General features: G+C 45.3%; 1 gene segment (V, D, J or C); it reads left to right on the top strand.

Annotated features, from left to right (window-relative positions):
- Window positions 1-587: 587 nt before the first annotated feature.
- LOC117016046 (Ig mu chain C region-like) lies at window positions 588-12,923 on the top strand. The segment is given in 7 exon segments: window positions 588-703; window positions 1,756-2,067; window positions 2,959-3,279; window positions 6,428-6,736; window positions 10,357-10,683; window positions 11,797-11,906; window positions 12,517-12,923. Coding segments are annotated over 6 exon segments (1,440 nt in total).
- The last annotated feature ends 2,739 nt before the right edge of the window (window positions 12,924-15,662 follow it).

Here is a 15,662-nt window from a genome sequence, read left to right as displayed (position 1 = left end):
GAACGTAGCTGTGTTTAACATTCATCTTCCGCCAGCTTGGCGCATAGTGGACAATTTGAGGCAACGGGAAACGTCCCGGCCAACATTGTGTGAACCTAGTGAGGTGACGGGGCAAAGGTTGGATTTCGAAGTCGATGCTGTATCTTTGTTTTATTTGGTTGCATATGTGCAAGCTCACTTCACCAACCGTTCCCAGGCCACATCCCATCCATTCTGTAGTCTGAAGAGACATCTCTAGGCCTGGGCCAGAGCAGGCAAGCTCTCCGTCACATCTCCAGCTTGGAGGAGGCTCACCACCTCAGAGAGAGCTCCGTAGCAGAAGCCTGAGGCCGAGCCAGCACCTTCCTAATCTGGCCCATAGGGCATAAGAGGTAGCTGGCACCTAGGCGCAGGCAGCAGGCGCCTCCCCAGCTGGAGACCACAGGCCTGAGGGTTTGGGGTTTGGAAAAGGTCTGGGACATAGCGACCACTTCTCTCACTGTGGCTTACACTGCTGCTCCAGACTGGGGGTGAGTGGGTGTGTGGGAGGTGCAAGTTCTGCCCAGTCTGTCAGGAGACCAGGCAGTGGCCCTGGACTCTTGTAGAATCTCATCTGGGGGTTGGCGCCCGGCATAGACCAGGGACACTGAGCCTCCTGCGATGACAGCCACACCTGGGCAAGCCCTGGGCTCCCTCCTGCCCACCCTTCTGCTGGGACTCACAGGTGAGCCCTGAGTACTGTCAGGGAGCATGCTAAGAGCAGGCAGGGAGGCCCTCAGGGATAGCAAATAGCCACCTTGTGTATTGGGGTGGGGGAGGGGGAGGGGGACTGAGGCCCAGAGGACCTAGCTGAGCCACCTACCTGCCTGCCAGGGTGCTGTTTTGCATCTTTTCCTCTATGTGGATCTTGTGGGAATGGAGATGATGGGAGTTTTGGGGGTCAGGAACAGGAAGATGTGACCTGAACGCAAGGGGCTGGGAGGAGGTCAGGGCCCATCTCTTACCCAGTTTCTTTGATGCCAGCTCTGGTGTGGGTGGCTACCAGGTCTAGGTCAGAGAAGGCGTGAGGGCGGGAAAGACAGAAGGAGGGGGAACTCCGGAGTGATGGAGTCATGGGAAGAGTGCTGGACCCACAGTTAGACAGACCTGCTTAACACCCCTCCTTAGCCACTAATAGGCTGTGTGACCTTGAGCAAGTCATTCGATCTCTCTGAGTTTCTGTTTCTTCTTTTGGAAAGTGGGGGCAACAATATCAGCCTCCCTTGGTTGGGATGAGGATGAAATGAGCACACACACCTGAAAGTGTTTTATGAGTCACAGGGTGCTTTGCACGTCTTTGCCCACTATGCTGAAGTCCTACAGACATCTCAGTTTCTCAAGCACACTAAGCTCTTCCTGCCTGAAGTATTGTCACCTGCTCTTCCCACTTTCTAGAATGTTCTTCCCCTGCTCCTTTCCATGGCTGGTTCCTATACATTCCTCTGTTTCGGCCCAAAATGTCACCTCCTCCAGGAATCCTTCTCTTACCACCCTTCTAGAATAAGTTCTTCCGGCATTTTCTATCTCTGCACCTTTTGGGTTTCCCTAAAGTCATTGAGCCCCAGTTGTAACTGGACTTGTTATCTTGTTATTATCTGTTCATATGCTCTCCGAGGCTGAAACCAGGCATGGTGCACAGTAGGTTCACAGGGCCTGACAGCACAGGTACCTGTTACAGGCTGTTGAGTGTTAAGTGCATTCCACTATCAGTGTGCAGACAACTGTTCTCTCTCATAGCTGGGCAGGCCTTTATCACTCTGATGGGCCCGTCTCAGAGGACGGCCCCTGGGAATTCGGTGCCTTTCAACTGCACCGCTGGCCCCTTCAGCTCCTGCGATTTCAATGTCACTTGGATGAAGAACAGAGATGAGTATCCAGCCTCAGCTCAGCGCCTGCTGACTGACAACAAAGGCAATTACTCCGTCACCAGTAAGGCCTGGGTGACACTGGCCAGCCAAGATGTCTCCTCAGAGATCACCTGTGAAGTCACCCACAGGGAGCTGGCAGAGCCCCTGCGTAAGAGCCTGAACCTCTCCCAAGTGCTCCGAGGTGAGTGGCCAGTAGGGTGGGGTGAGGGACAGTTTCCCTGGCAGCAATGGTTTCTGAAGTCTTTCACCTGAAGCCCCATTTCACTAATGGGAAACCGGAATTCCTCTTGCCATGGCTGATGACATAGTACAGCCATGAGAGGCACAGGTTCCAGACGCTGACCGTCTGGGTTTCATCCTTTGTAACCCTTTACAACTTGTGGTATGTTGGGTAAGTTAGACAACCTCTTTGTGCCTCAGTTTCCTCTTAGAATGGAAATAAAATTAAGACCTACCTCATAGGCTTCACGTGAGGATTAAATGAGTTATTCCTTATAAAGCACCTAGAACACTGCCCGACACAGACTAAGTTGTTCATGAATGTTTCTTCTTACTATTATCTGGCCCAACTTTCCATTCTAACCATTTTTGTTCTACTACTATCATTGTATTAATAAATATTATTAAAAATAATAAATATTATTATAATAACTATTATTAAATAGAATACATATTATTATTTATTAACTTTAAATATTTATTATTCATTCAGTAAATGACTATTTACTATGGGCCAGGCACTATTCTAGGTGCTGAGGATACAGCTATGAATAAAATTAGTCTCTATCCTCAGGGGCGTTATATTTGAGTGATTTCATGATACGAAATATTTCAAACATACAGAAAATAATATGCCAGTCACCCATGGACCCCTACCCACGTTGAATAAATATTAACATTTGGCTCCACTTGCCTTACATGGAGCATACAGGAAAAAATTATTTCTCCAAAAAAAAAAAAGTAACTGATGAGAGAGAGATCTTCTCGTGGCTGGTTCGTAGGAAAGAAACACCTAGGGGCCGGGCAGGCCGGCCTAATGTTACCAGATGCTTCCTTCTGCTCCTCTGTCTAGTTGTCCCCACTGTGACGATTACCACCAACCCCCCTGCGGGGTACATCCCTGTGCCTCAGAGAGTGAATCTCACTTGCCACGCGAGCCACTTCTACCCCTCCCACCTGCACCTCATCTGGATGGAAAACGGGCACAAGATCCAGACCCAGGTGTCCCCCCAGGTCACAAGAAACCCAGACGGGACATACTCTCTGGAGCACACGTGGCAGACAGAAGCCAAGCTGGCTGGGAGGGACTTTGCCTGCTGGGTACTGCATGATGAGCAGCCCGCCATCTGGACCAACATCACCCTGCGGGCTCAGGCACCCAGGCTGAAGAAAGGTGGGTGTCACCTGTCGCCCAGCCCCTCTGGGCAGCATGGCTGGGAGGGTCCTGTATGAAAACACGGGGCATCTGCCTGGGGTGCGGACAGTCGAAGGTGAGGGACTCAGAGTAGCATTGGATGAGGATGAAGGAAGGGACCACACCTTGGGCTGGCGATAGAACTCTCAGGCATTCACCCCTAAATTCTACTCCTCTCTCCCTCTCCCACACCCTCACCAGAAAGAAGGAGTGGGACTTTCCCTCCCCAATTCTATGCGTTCTTCAGGTTGAAAGTTCTCTGCTTTAACACTTGACTGCAGAAAACGGTCAATTATGGATTCCTGGGTGCCAAAGTCCCTTCTAGGAAGGATTTTAATCAAGACTGGTTCAGTTGGTAGTTTCTGGAAGTCAATTTTAATGAGAGGCCAGAAATCTTGACTCATGGGAAACAGGGTGGGTGCAAGTGTGAGATTCTCATTCTCTCTACTACTCAGTTTGCTTTCTCTTTCTCCTTTCTCTGCCTTTTTTCTCTTCTCTCCTTATTCTCTTCCTCTTCCCCCTCTCTCCTCCCACCCTCCTTTTCCTTTTTCTGCTCCTCATCGTCCTCTTTCTCCACCTTCCCATCCTAACCCTCTTTATTCCTCGGTATCTATCTCACCGTTTGTGTCCACAGATGATTTTGTCCACTAGGGGGAGCTGCCCGCTAGCTGTTCAGACCCAGAGAAGCGAGCTGTTTTCTTGGTCCAGCTTGAATCAGTTTGGGAGAAGGATAGAGGAACGGGAGGAGATGGGCAGAGGAGAAGGGAGTGGAGAGAAGGCAGGATTATGATTGGCCAGGCCTGGGCCAGGCAGGGCTAAGCCGGAGTGTGCACTGACAGCTCTCCCCGAATTACGAGGAGTGGGGACGGACAGCTCCTTCCCGGAAGTATGAGCATCTGTGCCTGCGTGCATGTATTAAAGCCCAGCCACTACAGAGAAAGGGTGCACGGGATGCAGAGCTGGCAACACAACACATCTTCACAACAGGGGCTTTGACTGGGCGCTCAATCTTTCCCGGAAAGAATTGGCCTTTATCTGCCTGCTCTAAGCATCCTCAGGAGGAATGATCCCCTTCACCATTCAATTTCTCCGTGCACTTTTGTTCTTGTTGTGTAGCAGAAATAAGAAAAACGTTCACCCAGCAAGATATATAGATGTGGGTGAAAACCTCCAAACTGGGCCTTTCTGATCAGAAGCAAAGTTACATATTTTCTTTGTTGACTCACTTCTTTATTGACTGAGTTTTTTCCTGTTTTAGTTTTCTCCATCACCTGCATGCAGTATACCTGGCCCACAGCTGCCAAGTTTACTCCCCTGAGAATATCACTTTGCTTCTACCACTCCCCTGTAGGCGGTTCCCAGCATTCTGTGGTTTACAGCAAGGAAGGGCAACTTCTTTTCCTGGCATTTGGTGTAACATACCTCTGCAGCTACACCTTCTCAGTCTGGCCCGTAAAACCCTGCCTGAGCACCCTGCCCCTCATACACTCCCAGCTCTGTGCCTCTGGTCGTTTGGCTGACACCTGCAGAGCACCCACTGGGCACTAGGTGTCCCCACATACCTTCTGTGACAAAAGACAGCAGGGAAAGGCAGCAGCAGGGCCAAGGTCTCAGGGATCTCAGAGCTGAAATTAGAAGGCAAAATTGTCTCTTCAGAAATTCAATGTGCTTTTCTGTATTTTTGTCTTACATCCTGCCTGAGAATACAAACCTTAGTGTTATCTCAAGTCTCTTCTCAAGTCAACCTTAAGTACTCTATTTCTGATATTTATTTCTTCTTGAATGGTCATGTCCGTCCACATCATTCAGTTCTCACAACGGGCATTTAACCTACGGGGCCTCCTGCAAGGCCCTGACGGGGAGTTATCAGTTTACTCCTCTCCTCCACGATGAGACCCTCAACTCTTGAAGCAGACACTGGCTCTTATGTTGGAGGTGGCCAAGTTTGGAGTTCAGCGACTCAGTGTCACATCACAGGGCTGCCTGATTACCTGTGACCTCAGGCAAAGCACTGCCCTTCCTGAGCTCAGCTTCCTCATCCGTGCAAATGCCCACCTGAAGGGGATTTGCTTCTTGACCCTTGCCTGGCAGCTGGATTATGGGGTACACAGTGGGTGTTCTATCATGCCTGTTTTGCAATCTCTGTGGTGCCCAGCCCAGACCTTGGAAAAAAAAGTTGGAAAATATTCAAGTTTACTGATTATTATAGGGTCAACTGTGGAGAAGTAGAGCAGCTATGATGTAACAGAAAGAACCCTTGAATAGAGTCAGAACTCCTTGGTTGGAATGTGGGTTCTGTTCGCTGTGAGGCTCTTGGGTGAGTTACTAACCCTCTCTGAGCCTTCTCTTTCCCTGTTAACATTAGAAATAGGATTAATAACAATTTTCAGCTGGTTAATGTGAGTATATGATGATAGACCACAGAGTGATTAATATGTGCCACATATTCTACACTACTTTACTTAATTTATTAATTAACTCTGAAAATTAAGAAACATCCCCATTTTGCAGATGAGGAAACTGAGGCTGAGAGAGTTGAGTTGCTCAGGCTCACCCAGTAGAGGACCTGGGAATGTAAACTTGGGTTGAATGTGACCCCTAAGCCTGTTCTCCTAACCACTTCTCTGTGCCACCTGCTTTCCTATGACCTGGACTTGAGCAGTGAGGCACTCTTCCCTTCTCAGGGACTGAGGGCAGAGCTGAGCAATAGTCACAGCACAGACCCTCGGGCCAGACTGCTTGGCTAAGGATCCCGGCTCTGCCACTGACTAGCTGTGGGCCTTGGGCAAGTTACCTAACCTGTCTGGGCCTCAGTGTCCTCATCTGTGAAATGCGCAGAGGCATAACTCCCACATCCTATGGCTGCGGTGAGAACTCAGTGAGTTAGGCAGAGCCCATCAGCAGGGTTGTGTGACATGGGCGTGGCCGTGAGGCGTAGGTGAGTCGGGCTCCTTATACACTATTGGGGTCCCTGCAGTTTTATCATCTGGCTTCTGATACCAGCCAGAAATCCTTTTAGAACATAACCTTTAAATCCTATGGATAAGGAGGCAATGAGGCTTCTTGACTGAGACACTGGGATTTGGGCACCTTTGTGCTTTCTCACAGGAGGGGTGTCTCCTTGCAGGTAGAAGCATCTACTCTCACGTCTTGCAAGGTCCCCTTCAGCGATCTGAGCCGGGCACAAGCATCCAACTGACGTACATGTCCTCCTGGTTCCCCACACAGCATGTCACGGTGACATGGCATAAAAACAACCACACACTGCTGAAGTCCCAGCCCACTGTCCATCTCAGTGGAGATACCTACAATGTGACAAGCAGTGTGCTCGTCCCACTGCAGGCTGACGATGTGTTCTCCCATGTCCTCTGCCACGTCCAGCACAAGGCAACCGTTCTTTCCCAGCAAATCATTCGCCTGGACCAGTACCTCCGTGGTAAGGAGTTTCTCTTTGTTCAGCTGGGTTAGTTGGGCTGTGGATGTCTCAGTTTCCTCATCTGAAAAATGGCACATCCCTCACTTGCTTATGGCAAGGATTCAGTGAAATGATACCTGTAAAGTACTAAACACGTGCCTTGCCCATATGAACCATGCAGAAGTAGCAATTGTTATTGTTGTTATCATGCATTATTATTGCTATTCACATCACCTCTCAGAACTCAGTTTTCTCATCTGTAAAATGGAGACAAAATACCTTCTAGTAATAAATTTAAAATTTTAATTGTATTATTATTTTATACGGAAAGGATGTAAAGGTCCTCGAAACTTCCAAATTTAAAGGACTATATGATGTCTTTTGATCATTACTCATACCTGGGTAAGAGCCTAATTTTTCATCTGATATTTTTTTATTGATTTTGCTGGACAGGTAGTAAATTCAGTGAGGTTATAATATATCATGCCTAGATGGAATCTTAGTGATTATCTAATTGTTCATGACAACTCTAAAGCCCGGTAAAGACAAGCTAGTGATCCAAGGCTGCACAGCAGTAAGATTAATTCCTTAAATGTATATAGGACTTTAAAGTGTACAAAATATTTTTCTCTTTCTCTTGTGTGCTATAATCATGAAAGTAACCACGTTTACATGGATAAAAGTATCGATACCAACGTAGCAAATGAGCACAGCACACAGTCAAAAAACACATCCGTGTGGGTTGATTTATTTAACGTGTACAACTGTCCTATACTGTTTGTTCCATTCGTGGTCTACAGAAGAAAACTAAGATTCAAAGAAGTGAAAGCTGCCCCAGGTTGTAAAACTGGTGAGTGAGAGGTGTTTGACGTGAATTCTGGCTTCTGACTCTGCTACTTACAAGCTGTGGGATCTCCTGCTAGTTACTTAAATTCTTTCAGCTTCAGTATCTTTGACTGTAAAGTAGGAAAACGATATTCAGGGAGTCCTCCTGATCTGAGTGTTTATTATATAATCGTCCCTAGACTTAGGACAATTGCGTAGAGAAGCAAAATTCATAGAAAATACAAATATTCACAAACGAATTGATTACTTATAAAACAAGCCCCCACTCAAAATCCCTCTCTGCTCAACACTGCATGCATCTTAGGTTGGGTTTCCTGTCACAGAAATGACTTTGTGGGCGTCTTTATTTGGGTACCCCTGAAAGCAGTGCCTGCAGCTGGAACTTGGGTACAGGTGAAATAAAGGATGGGGAGAGTGAGCCCGGGAAGGAGGGACACCCAAGACAGGGAGAGATATTGAACTGGGTGTCCCTGTGGAGGACTGAGGCTCAGTACCACTGGGGACCCTGTAAAGAACTGTGTAGACTATTCCGCAGGATCATCCCGTGAAGGAGGGGAGACTCGGATGTGTCTGCATGCGCTGGGTGGCATTTCATGGTCATGGAGAAATCCTGAGGTAACGAATCAGGAAGGTGTTTTGGGAATTTGAGATGGGAAGTGAGCACCACTGGCCTGAGATCAGTCAGCTGATGGCGGTGACGTGGAGCCCAGAAAGCCTGTCCTCTGGGAGGCAGATCTTGCCATTTTCTATGAAAACATCAGGTCACACTGTGCACACAGAATCCACACCCACTGCACTGTGAAATCAGAGATCTAGCAAAAGTTGTATTTCAAGAAGTTGATGGAAATGATGTTGAGGAATGGCTGAGGTCATAAGCAAAGCCTCTAGGTGGTTAAAGGTGGAAGAAGAAGAAGAAAAAGCTATGATCCTAATGATTCTGTGGCCACTTCAAAAGAGAACCCTTTGATTAAAAGAGGCCCCGAGTGAAAACTGATAGAACACACAGATACGTTTTCAAAGTTCTCTGTTAATGATTGTGCTGTGACTGTGAAATTTGAAATGAAGGATTTGTTGATACTATAGTATGTTTTTGGTGAAAAATTATGCCAACTTCCTTACACTCCCAACACTTGTTCTTTCTAGGAGTTGGTGCAAAGTTTTAATTATATTCTATATTTAATTTAAAATATAAATCAATAAAATTATTTTTATAATTGAAGTGTTTTTCAAGGTGAAGTTTCAACCCATTCCTTTTTGACAATTTCTATGAAATTGGGCCCTGATTTTGCATAGGGTCCTTCTAAGTGGCTTTTTGTTTTGCTTTGCTTTCTGACACCACATAGCTTTCTGTGTTTACCTCGTTGGGTCTCGTGAGGATTAAATGAAATAATAGTTCACACTGCCATTCTGTGCGTGGAAGTGGTTATCATCAGCTGGGCTCGGGTCTCTACCCTCCCGACACTGCTCTGGACACCGTACAGCCAGGAGAACTCACTTGTGGCTTGAATGAACCATCTCAGCTTCCCTACCCTTTTATGGGTCCTTGCGGCCCTCTAGAGCCCATGACACTTGCTTGGTGGCACCTTACCCTGAACTGTTCTCCACGGGTACCACTCCAGTTACCAGGCATTCACCATCCTGGGTCTTCCCTTCTGAGGGGCCTGTTCTTTGCTTGGTATGAATCCCTGCTTCTGTGTTGAACGGGAAAGACTGAGGACAGAAGGTGACTTTCTGGGGATGGTGTCTTACCTTAGCTGCTCCACCGATTAGCATTACTTACCATTGATAGAATTGTATAGATCTAGTTGGGCTGAGTATGGAGAAAGGATATTTTCAGGTCAGATGCCCTTAGGTCCTTCAAATTGCAGGAGTTACTCTCTGTACCCTAGACCAAGAGCTGAAGGCTGTCCTAACCAGCCCTGTGAGAGCTGATCTGACCTTAGACAATCTCATAATTTAACAGTCTTGGAAACAGAGGGTAAGTGACGTGCACAAGGTCATGCAGTTGGCTACAGTGTCAGCGCAGGGACCAGAATCCGGGTCTCCCATCCCTTGGTTTAGTATTAGAACCACACGTGCTGTGCGCTCATATGAATTGTACTGAAATAGTTCACGTTTTATAGTATGTAAAAATCCTCCCTACTGTCCTCATTATAAATACATTCTATTGCACAGCTGCAAATCTGGTGGAAAAAATCCTCGAAGGCATTATATCAAAATTTTAGAGCCAGGAATCTTGCATGCTTTATAGCCTTGAACTTTGGGTGTCAAATAACGTTAACAGGAAAACATACTGCCTCCGGTACAATCCCAGCCACTTGTGACCTTGTGCAAGTTGTGGCAGGCAAGTTACTTAACCTCTCCAAGCGCATGTCCCCCTCTATGTAAAACCGTGGTGTCTTTGAGTCATAAGGATTTAGAGTGTATGAATCTTCAAATCGTAGAATTACCAAGTCATAGATGCGCCAACTGGTTCATGGGTTCTGAAATGGAATTCAAACTTCATGTTTGCATGTTTAATGATCATAGAAAAGGAAGTAAAGATTAAGATGGCTTTATCTTTCCCGTTCATTCTTCTATCCATGCATCCAAGTATGCAGGCATCCATCCAAGCATACATTTACGCATGCATCTACACTCTCTCATCATGCATTTACTTACACAGGCATCTGATAGCCAATAGCTAAATCCTCCTCTGGGGCCGGCCCTGGGCAGGTGATCCCACCCTCAGGTTGCTCCCAGGCTCCTACAGTGGACTTCTATAGTAATTATCTGCTTTTTCTGGGCTGTGTCAGTTCCCCCTGCAGTGACAATATCCCAGGCTTTACCTACCTCGGACTTGGTGGCCATCACCTGCCACGTGCAGAGATTCTACCCACAGGACATACATCTCACCTGGCTGGAGAACTGCCATAAGTTCAAAGGAGCTGGGCAACCCACGTCCAAGCAGAATAGTGATGGGACCTACACCCTGGAAAGCTTGCAGATGGTGAATGTGTCATTGCAGGGGTCTGAGCGGGTGCTCACCTGTAAGGTGCAACATGAGGCACAGCCTCCCATCCAGGCCAGCCTCATACTGTCCACAGAAGCCCATGCCACCTACAAGCCCATTGCGAGCCCAGGTAAGCTCACTTCCACTTCTGGGAGCAGATGGGTCACCTCTGTCTCCTGAATGAATTCCAGAGAGCATTGGGAGAAGAGGAGCTTGGTAATCATTAGCGTCTTATCCAACTTAAGATTCTGTGAGTCCTTGAATAACCAGAATGATTTCTGGCTGAAGCTAACTTTAGAGGTGGCCACCCTGAATGAAGGTTCTTTCATTTCTGAGGACAGAGCAATCTCCCAGCTCAATCTCCTTGAAAATTTGTTAGAGAGTTCAGCTTAGGACATTCACGTACTGATGATTCTTGATGAGATGGTCTTCAGCAATGCTCTCTTGTTAAAACAATGTTTTGGGGTTATATGGTCAAATGTAACCACATCAAATATAAACCATATAAGCAAGTCTGTAATACTCGTTTCAACAACCTTACCCTGGGGACCCCGTGATGTCTGCTCCAATGATAGAGCAGGCTCTTCCATTTAATTCTTGCATAGGTACTTAACCTCTCTGTGCTTCAGTTTATTCATCTGAAGATGAGTCTAATGTAGTATAGATGAGTCTAATGAAGGTTCCTAACTCATAGAGTCCTTATGAGAAGTAAATGAATTAATATATGTAAATTCTACATATAGGTCTACAAAAAAAATGTCAGCTACTATTATTTTATTTGAATTCAGACAAAATTACTTAAAAATTTAGTTTACAGTAATTATAGCTTTATAAATTCAGGCAACTGAGTCAATTATCCTCTCAGAGCCTCAGTTTATCCATCTATAAAATGGTATTAATGATACCAGCCTCCTAAGAGTGTATTAAAGGTTAAGTGAAATGACCAAAAGGCCTTGAGGACATCGGTGTCCTAATTGTCCAGGTTTGTACCTCTAGAGCCTGGCACATTGGCCAGTGTGTGGCAGATGTGCCAAATCAATATTTGTTGAGTCAAATTCAAGGTAAGGCTAATAGGACAAGATCATCACTTATTTCCAAGAGAAAGCTGAGTGTAGAGAAAAGAACAGAGGCTTGGAATCTCATAGATTTGGGTGCAGTTAATGGTTCTGAACCTTCCTGCCAACACGACATCAGAGCAGGTATTTAAACTCACAGATGGCTCCTTCTGCCCATTGGTATTTAGGGCCAGAGATGCCTGCCCTTGTCTTTGTGGCGTTCCTTTTGGGCTTCAAGGTGCTGTTGCTGATGAGTTTCACAGTCACGTACATCTGCAGGTGGTGGAACCTGTAACAGGTGAGTCAGGTGCAGGCCTTAGTCCTCAGGGAGGGAGGTCGATGGGCTGGCAAGAGAGTCCAGGGCACGCCCACAATGTCACACGGTGCCCACAAGGGAGATCCAGCTTCAAGAAAAGGTCGTGAGCACTAATTTCCTCCAAATGTCCCCTGGAATTCTAAGAGCTTCCAATATGCATGCATTTTGTAATGCCCGGGAGTTTGAAGGTTTTCAAAGTCAGTTCCTTGGAACCCTGGAGGTGGGAGTACAAGGTGTGGAGGTGGGCTGAAGGTCAAACCTTTGAGATCCAAACTCCAAAGAGTCCCCCCATAAACTACTATATATTTCAGTATTTATATGATATATCTTTGGAATAAATAAAAATATTGGCAAAACCAAGTAATAGATCTTATCTGAGGTGGAGGTGCTGTCTGTTGGCAAAGATGGACGTGGGTATAAAAGGGAGTACGGATCTCAGAAAGAGATGTTAGGTGAAGTGAGAAGGGGCTTCGTTTCTGATCTGCATTATGAACCCAGGACAAGAAGAGCGTCTGCCATTTAGTAGGTGTTTAACAACTATTTGTGGAATGAACGAGTGAATGGATTGGTGAATGAATGATTTTTCCTACAGCTCCAGCCTGTCCTGTACTACGTTGCCTCCTGCCCTCTCCAAGGGGCTCAAGTGGAGAGAAGCTGCAAGGACCTGCAGGTTACCCAAGGACCTGCCCTTCACTCTGCCAGCACCACCTCCACCACGGACATGCTCCTTGCACACACCCTCCTGATGTTCCTTCTCTCTGATGATAAAGCTGAGTCAAGGATGGACTTTGGTCATGGGGACTCGGGCACATTTGGACCCTGTGCATTGAGCTTCAAACTAGCTCTGCCTCCCACCCAAAAAAGAATCAGGAAGACAAGACAACAGGTTTCCATCCTTCCCTGATCATGAGCAACCCTTGATATTCAGAGCAGATTTTACCCTATCCAGTGCTTTTACAAGTATGATTTCATTTTAACATACACACACACACACACACACACACACATATATATTTGAAATCACTAAGTAAAGTAAGGATTTTTCTATTCTGAAATATTTAATGAATAATATTAAAAAAATTCGCGGAACTACCACTCTGTCTTTGCAAAATATCAACATTTTTCCCTTGTCTTCTCTGTTCTTTTTGAAAACACTGTCCTGAATTTGGTGTTATCATTGTCTAGTGTGATTTTATACTTTTACAACATATATGTAAATCCTTAAGCAATATTTAATATTATTTTGCATGCTTTCATTTTTATATAAATGCTATTATACTGTATGCAGCATTCTGGAACTTTATTTTTTATGCTCAACAGTTTGTGTGATATATTCATGTGATATATGTAGCTCCGTTTTATTAATTTTCCACTGCTGTCTCATTTTCTATTGTAAGATATACAACAATTTATCGATTCTTTTCATGATGGAGAGTGAAGCTTTATCTAATGTTTTGTTAAGTTCAACGTTGCAGGAAACGTTCTTATCTTTGTTTCCTTGGCACAGAGACCCTCCTGGTTCTCTAGTGTGGTCCACAGAGCAGCAGAGTGGGTATCACTTGGGAGATTTTCTTACACACAAAAAAAGGAAGCATTTTCTTCCTTTTTTGGAAAAAGTTTTGCTTTTTCCACTTATGCCTTTGATCTAGCTATATTTTCCTGCTGTGTGTGTGTGTGTGTGTGTGTGTGTGTGTGTGTGTGTGTGTGTGTGTGTTTATTATAAGTGGTAGGGATCTTTTTCTTCTTCCACAAGGATAAATTACCCAGCACTGAACAATGTGCACTGTCACCTTGGTCATATATCACATTTCCATAAATAGGTGGTTCTTTTTATGTGCTCGTGCTCCACTGAGCTACTTGTCTGTCTCTCTGTCAGAACTACCCTGTCTTTATACAGAGAGTTTTATAATAATTGTGATGCTTCTTTTGTACAAATCTTCCCACTTTTTTGTTGTTATTCAATATTGTTGTGCTGTTCTTGGCCCAAATGCATTTTAGAATTACTTTATTAAGTTTCATGAAAAACCCTTCTAGAATTTTATTTGACTGTGCTGAATTTGTATATTAATGCAGGCAAATGGATATGTTTTCAGTATTGAGTTTTCCCATTCACAGACATAATATACCTCTATTTATTTAGGTTTTCTTTTATGACTTCAATTCACAGTTATACATGTTTTTCCCCCATAATTGTCTTATACATTTTTAGTTAGAATTGTCTTTAACAATTTCTAGTTTATAAAATCTTCTAAATTATAATTACTGTTTTCAGTGGTGTTTTTTTTTACTACTGTTTAGGATGCTGATTGACTGAGTTCGTCACTCATATCCAGCAAGCTTATAAAATTCTGACTAGTGCTAATAGTATGGGCATTCTTTCTATTTGTAATGCTTATAACACTTAATATCTGAAATTATTTCCTACCTTTATCTAAGTAACATAACACACAGTTAAAGGTCAAATAGTCCTAGAAGTTCTACGTGTGAAAACTGGAGTCTCTCTAACTGCACACTGTTTTCCACCTCCAAGGGGCAACAATTTTCAACTCTTTGAACGGATTATTTAGATTTTACTGCCATGTCTCAGGCTTCTGTTCATTCCTGATCTCTCACTCTTAGGCATTGCCATGGACCTCCCACTATGGAAGCTGGAGATGCAGGTTCTGTTGCTCCTGACCTCACGCCGCACATGCACCCTTTCTATTCCCCATCACCCTGATCTCATGACATTATAATTTTGGATAACTGAATAGTCAGTGTCTGCACTGCAACGACCATGAGATGGGCATTTACAGCTGAATCTTGTAACATTCCCTGCCTTGCTCACGTTCATCTCTCACGTGTATGTTTGTGTCACCACCACCTCGACCAGGACGCAGAGCGATCCCGTGACCACAAAGGTCTCCCTGCGAGCCCTTTAGAGTGACCCCATCCCCCCATACCTGACCTCTGCTAATGCCAATCAGCTCTCTAGTCTATAGTTTTGAGAATGTGATATAAGTGGAATCATACCGTCTGTGACTTTTGAGATTGACTTTATTCACTCAACATAACGTGTTCAAGAAACTTACAAGTTGTTCAACATGTAAATAATCTATTCCTTTTTATTGCTGAGCCATAATTCCTTGTAGGGAGGCATCACACTTTGTTGAACTATTCACTTGACTGGACCTTTTTGGTTATTTCCTGTTTTTTTTTTTTTTTTGCTATTACAAAGAAATCTGCTATAAACATTCATGCCCAGGTTTTTGTGTCAACGTAAGTTTTCACTTCTCTGGGACACATATCTGTGAGTGCATTTAATGGGTCTTATAACCCACTTCCTCTCTGGAAAGAAGAGAGGATATGGTTCTTTTTGTTGGATGCAGGCACGTAAAGCTCTGGGGTGCACACTGCTCTGTGCATTGCACTGTGGTGTACCAGTCCATCACTAAGGGCTTGGGACACAGAGTCATTTCAACAGAAGACCTGGTTCCCTCCCACACTGAGCCCTGATGAAGTGCCTTGCTTCCTCCAGCTGAGTAGCTCTTGGCGAGGCTTTTGCAGATGAGGCCGTAAGCTGGCGACATTCTAGGGTCCTGGGCTTGGGAGTTTGGGACGCAAACGACAACCAAGGACCCTTCTTGGCCTGGGCTCCCAAATGGGGTGTCACCATGAAGACCTCAGATGGGGTGAGGGGCCCAGGCAGGGGTGAAGCACTGTGGGCCTCTCCAAGTGTCTGTGAAACCACTAAGATGA

This window comes from Rhinolophus ferrumequinum, chromosome 23, assembly GCF_004115265.2.
Source record: "Rhinolophus ferrumequinum isolate MPI-CBG mRhiFer1 chromosome 23, mRhiFer1_v1.p, whole genome shotgun sequence".
NCBI lineage: Eukaryota > Metazoa > Chordata > Mammalia > Chiroptera > Rhinolophidae > Rhinolophus > Rhinolophus ferrumequinum.
This window is presented reverse-complemented; position numbering and strand designations above follow the sequence as displayed.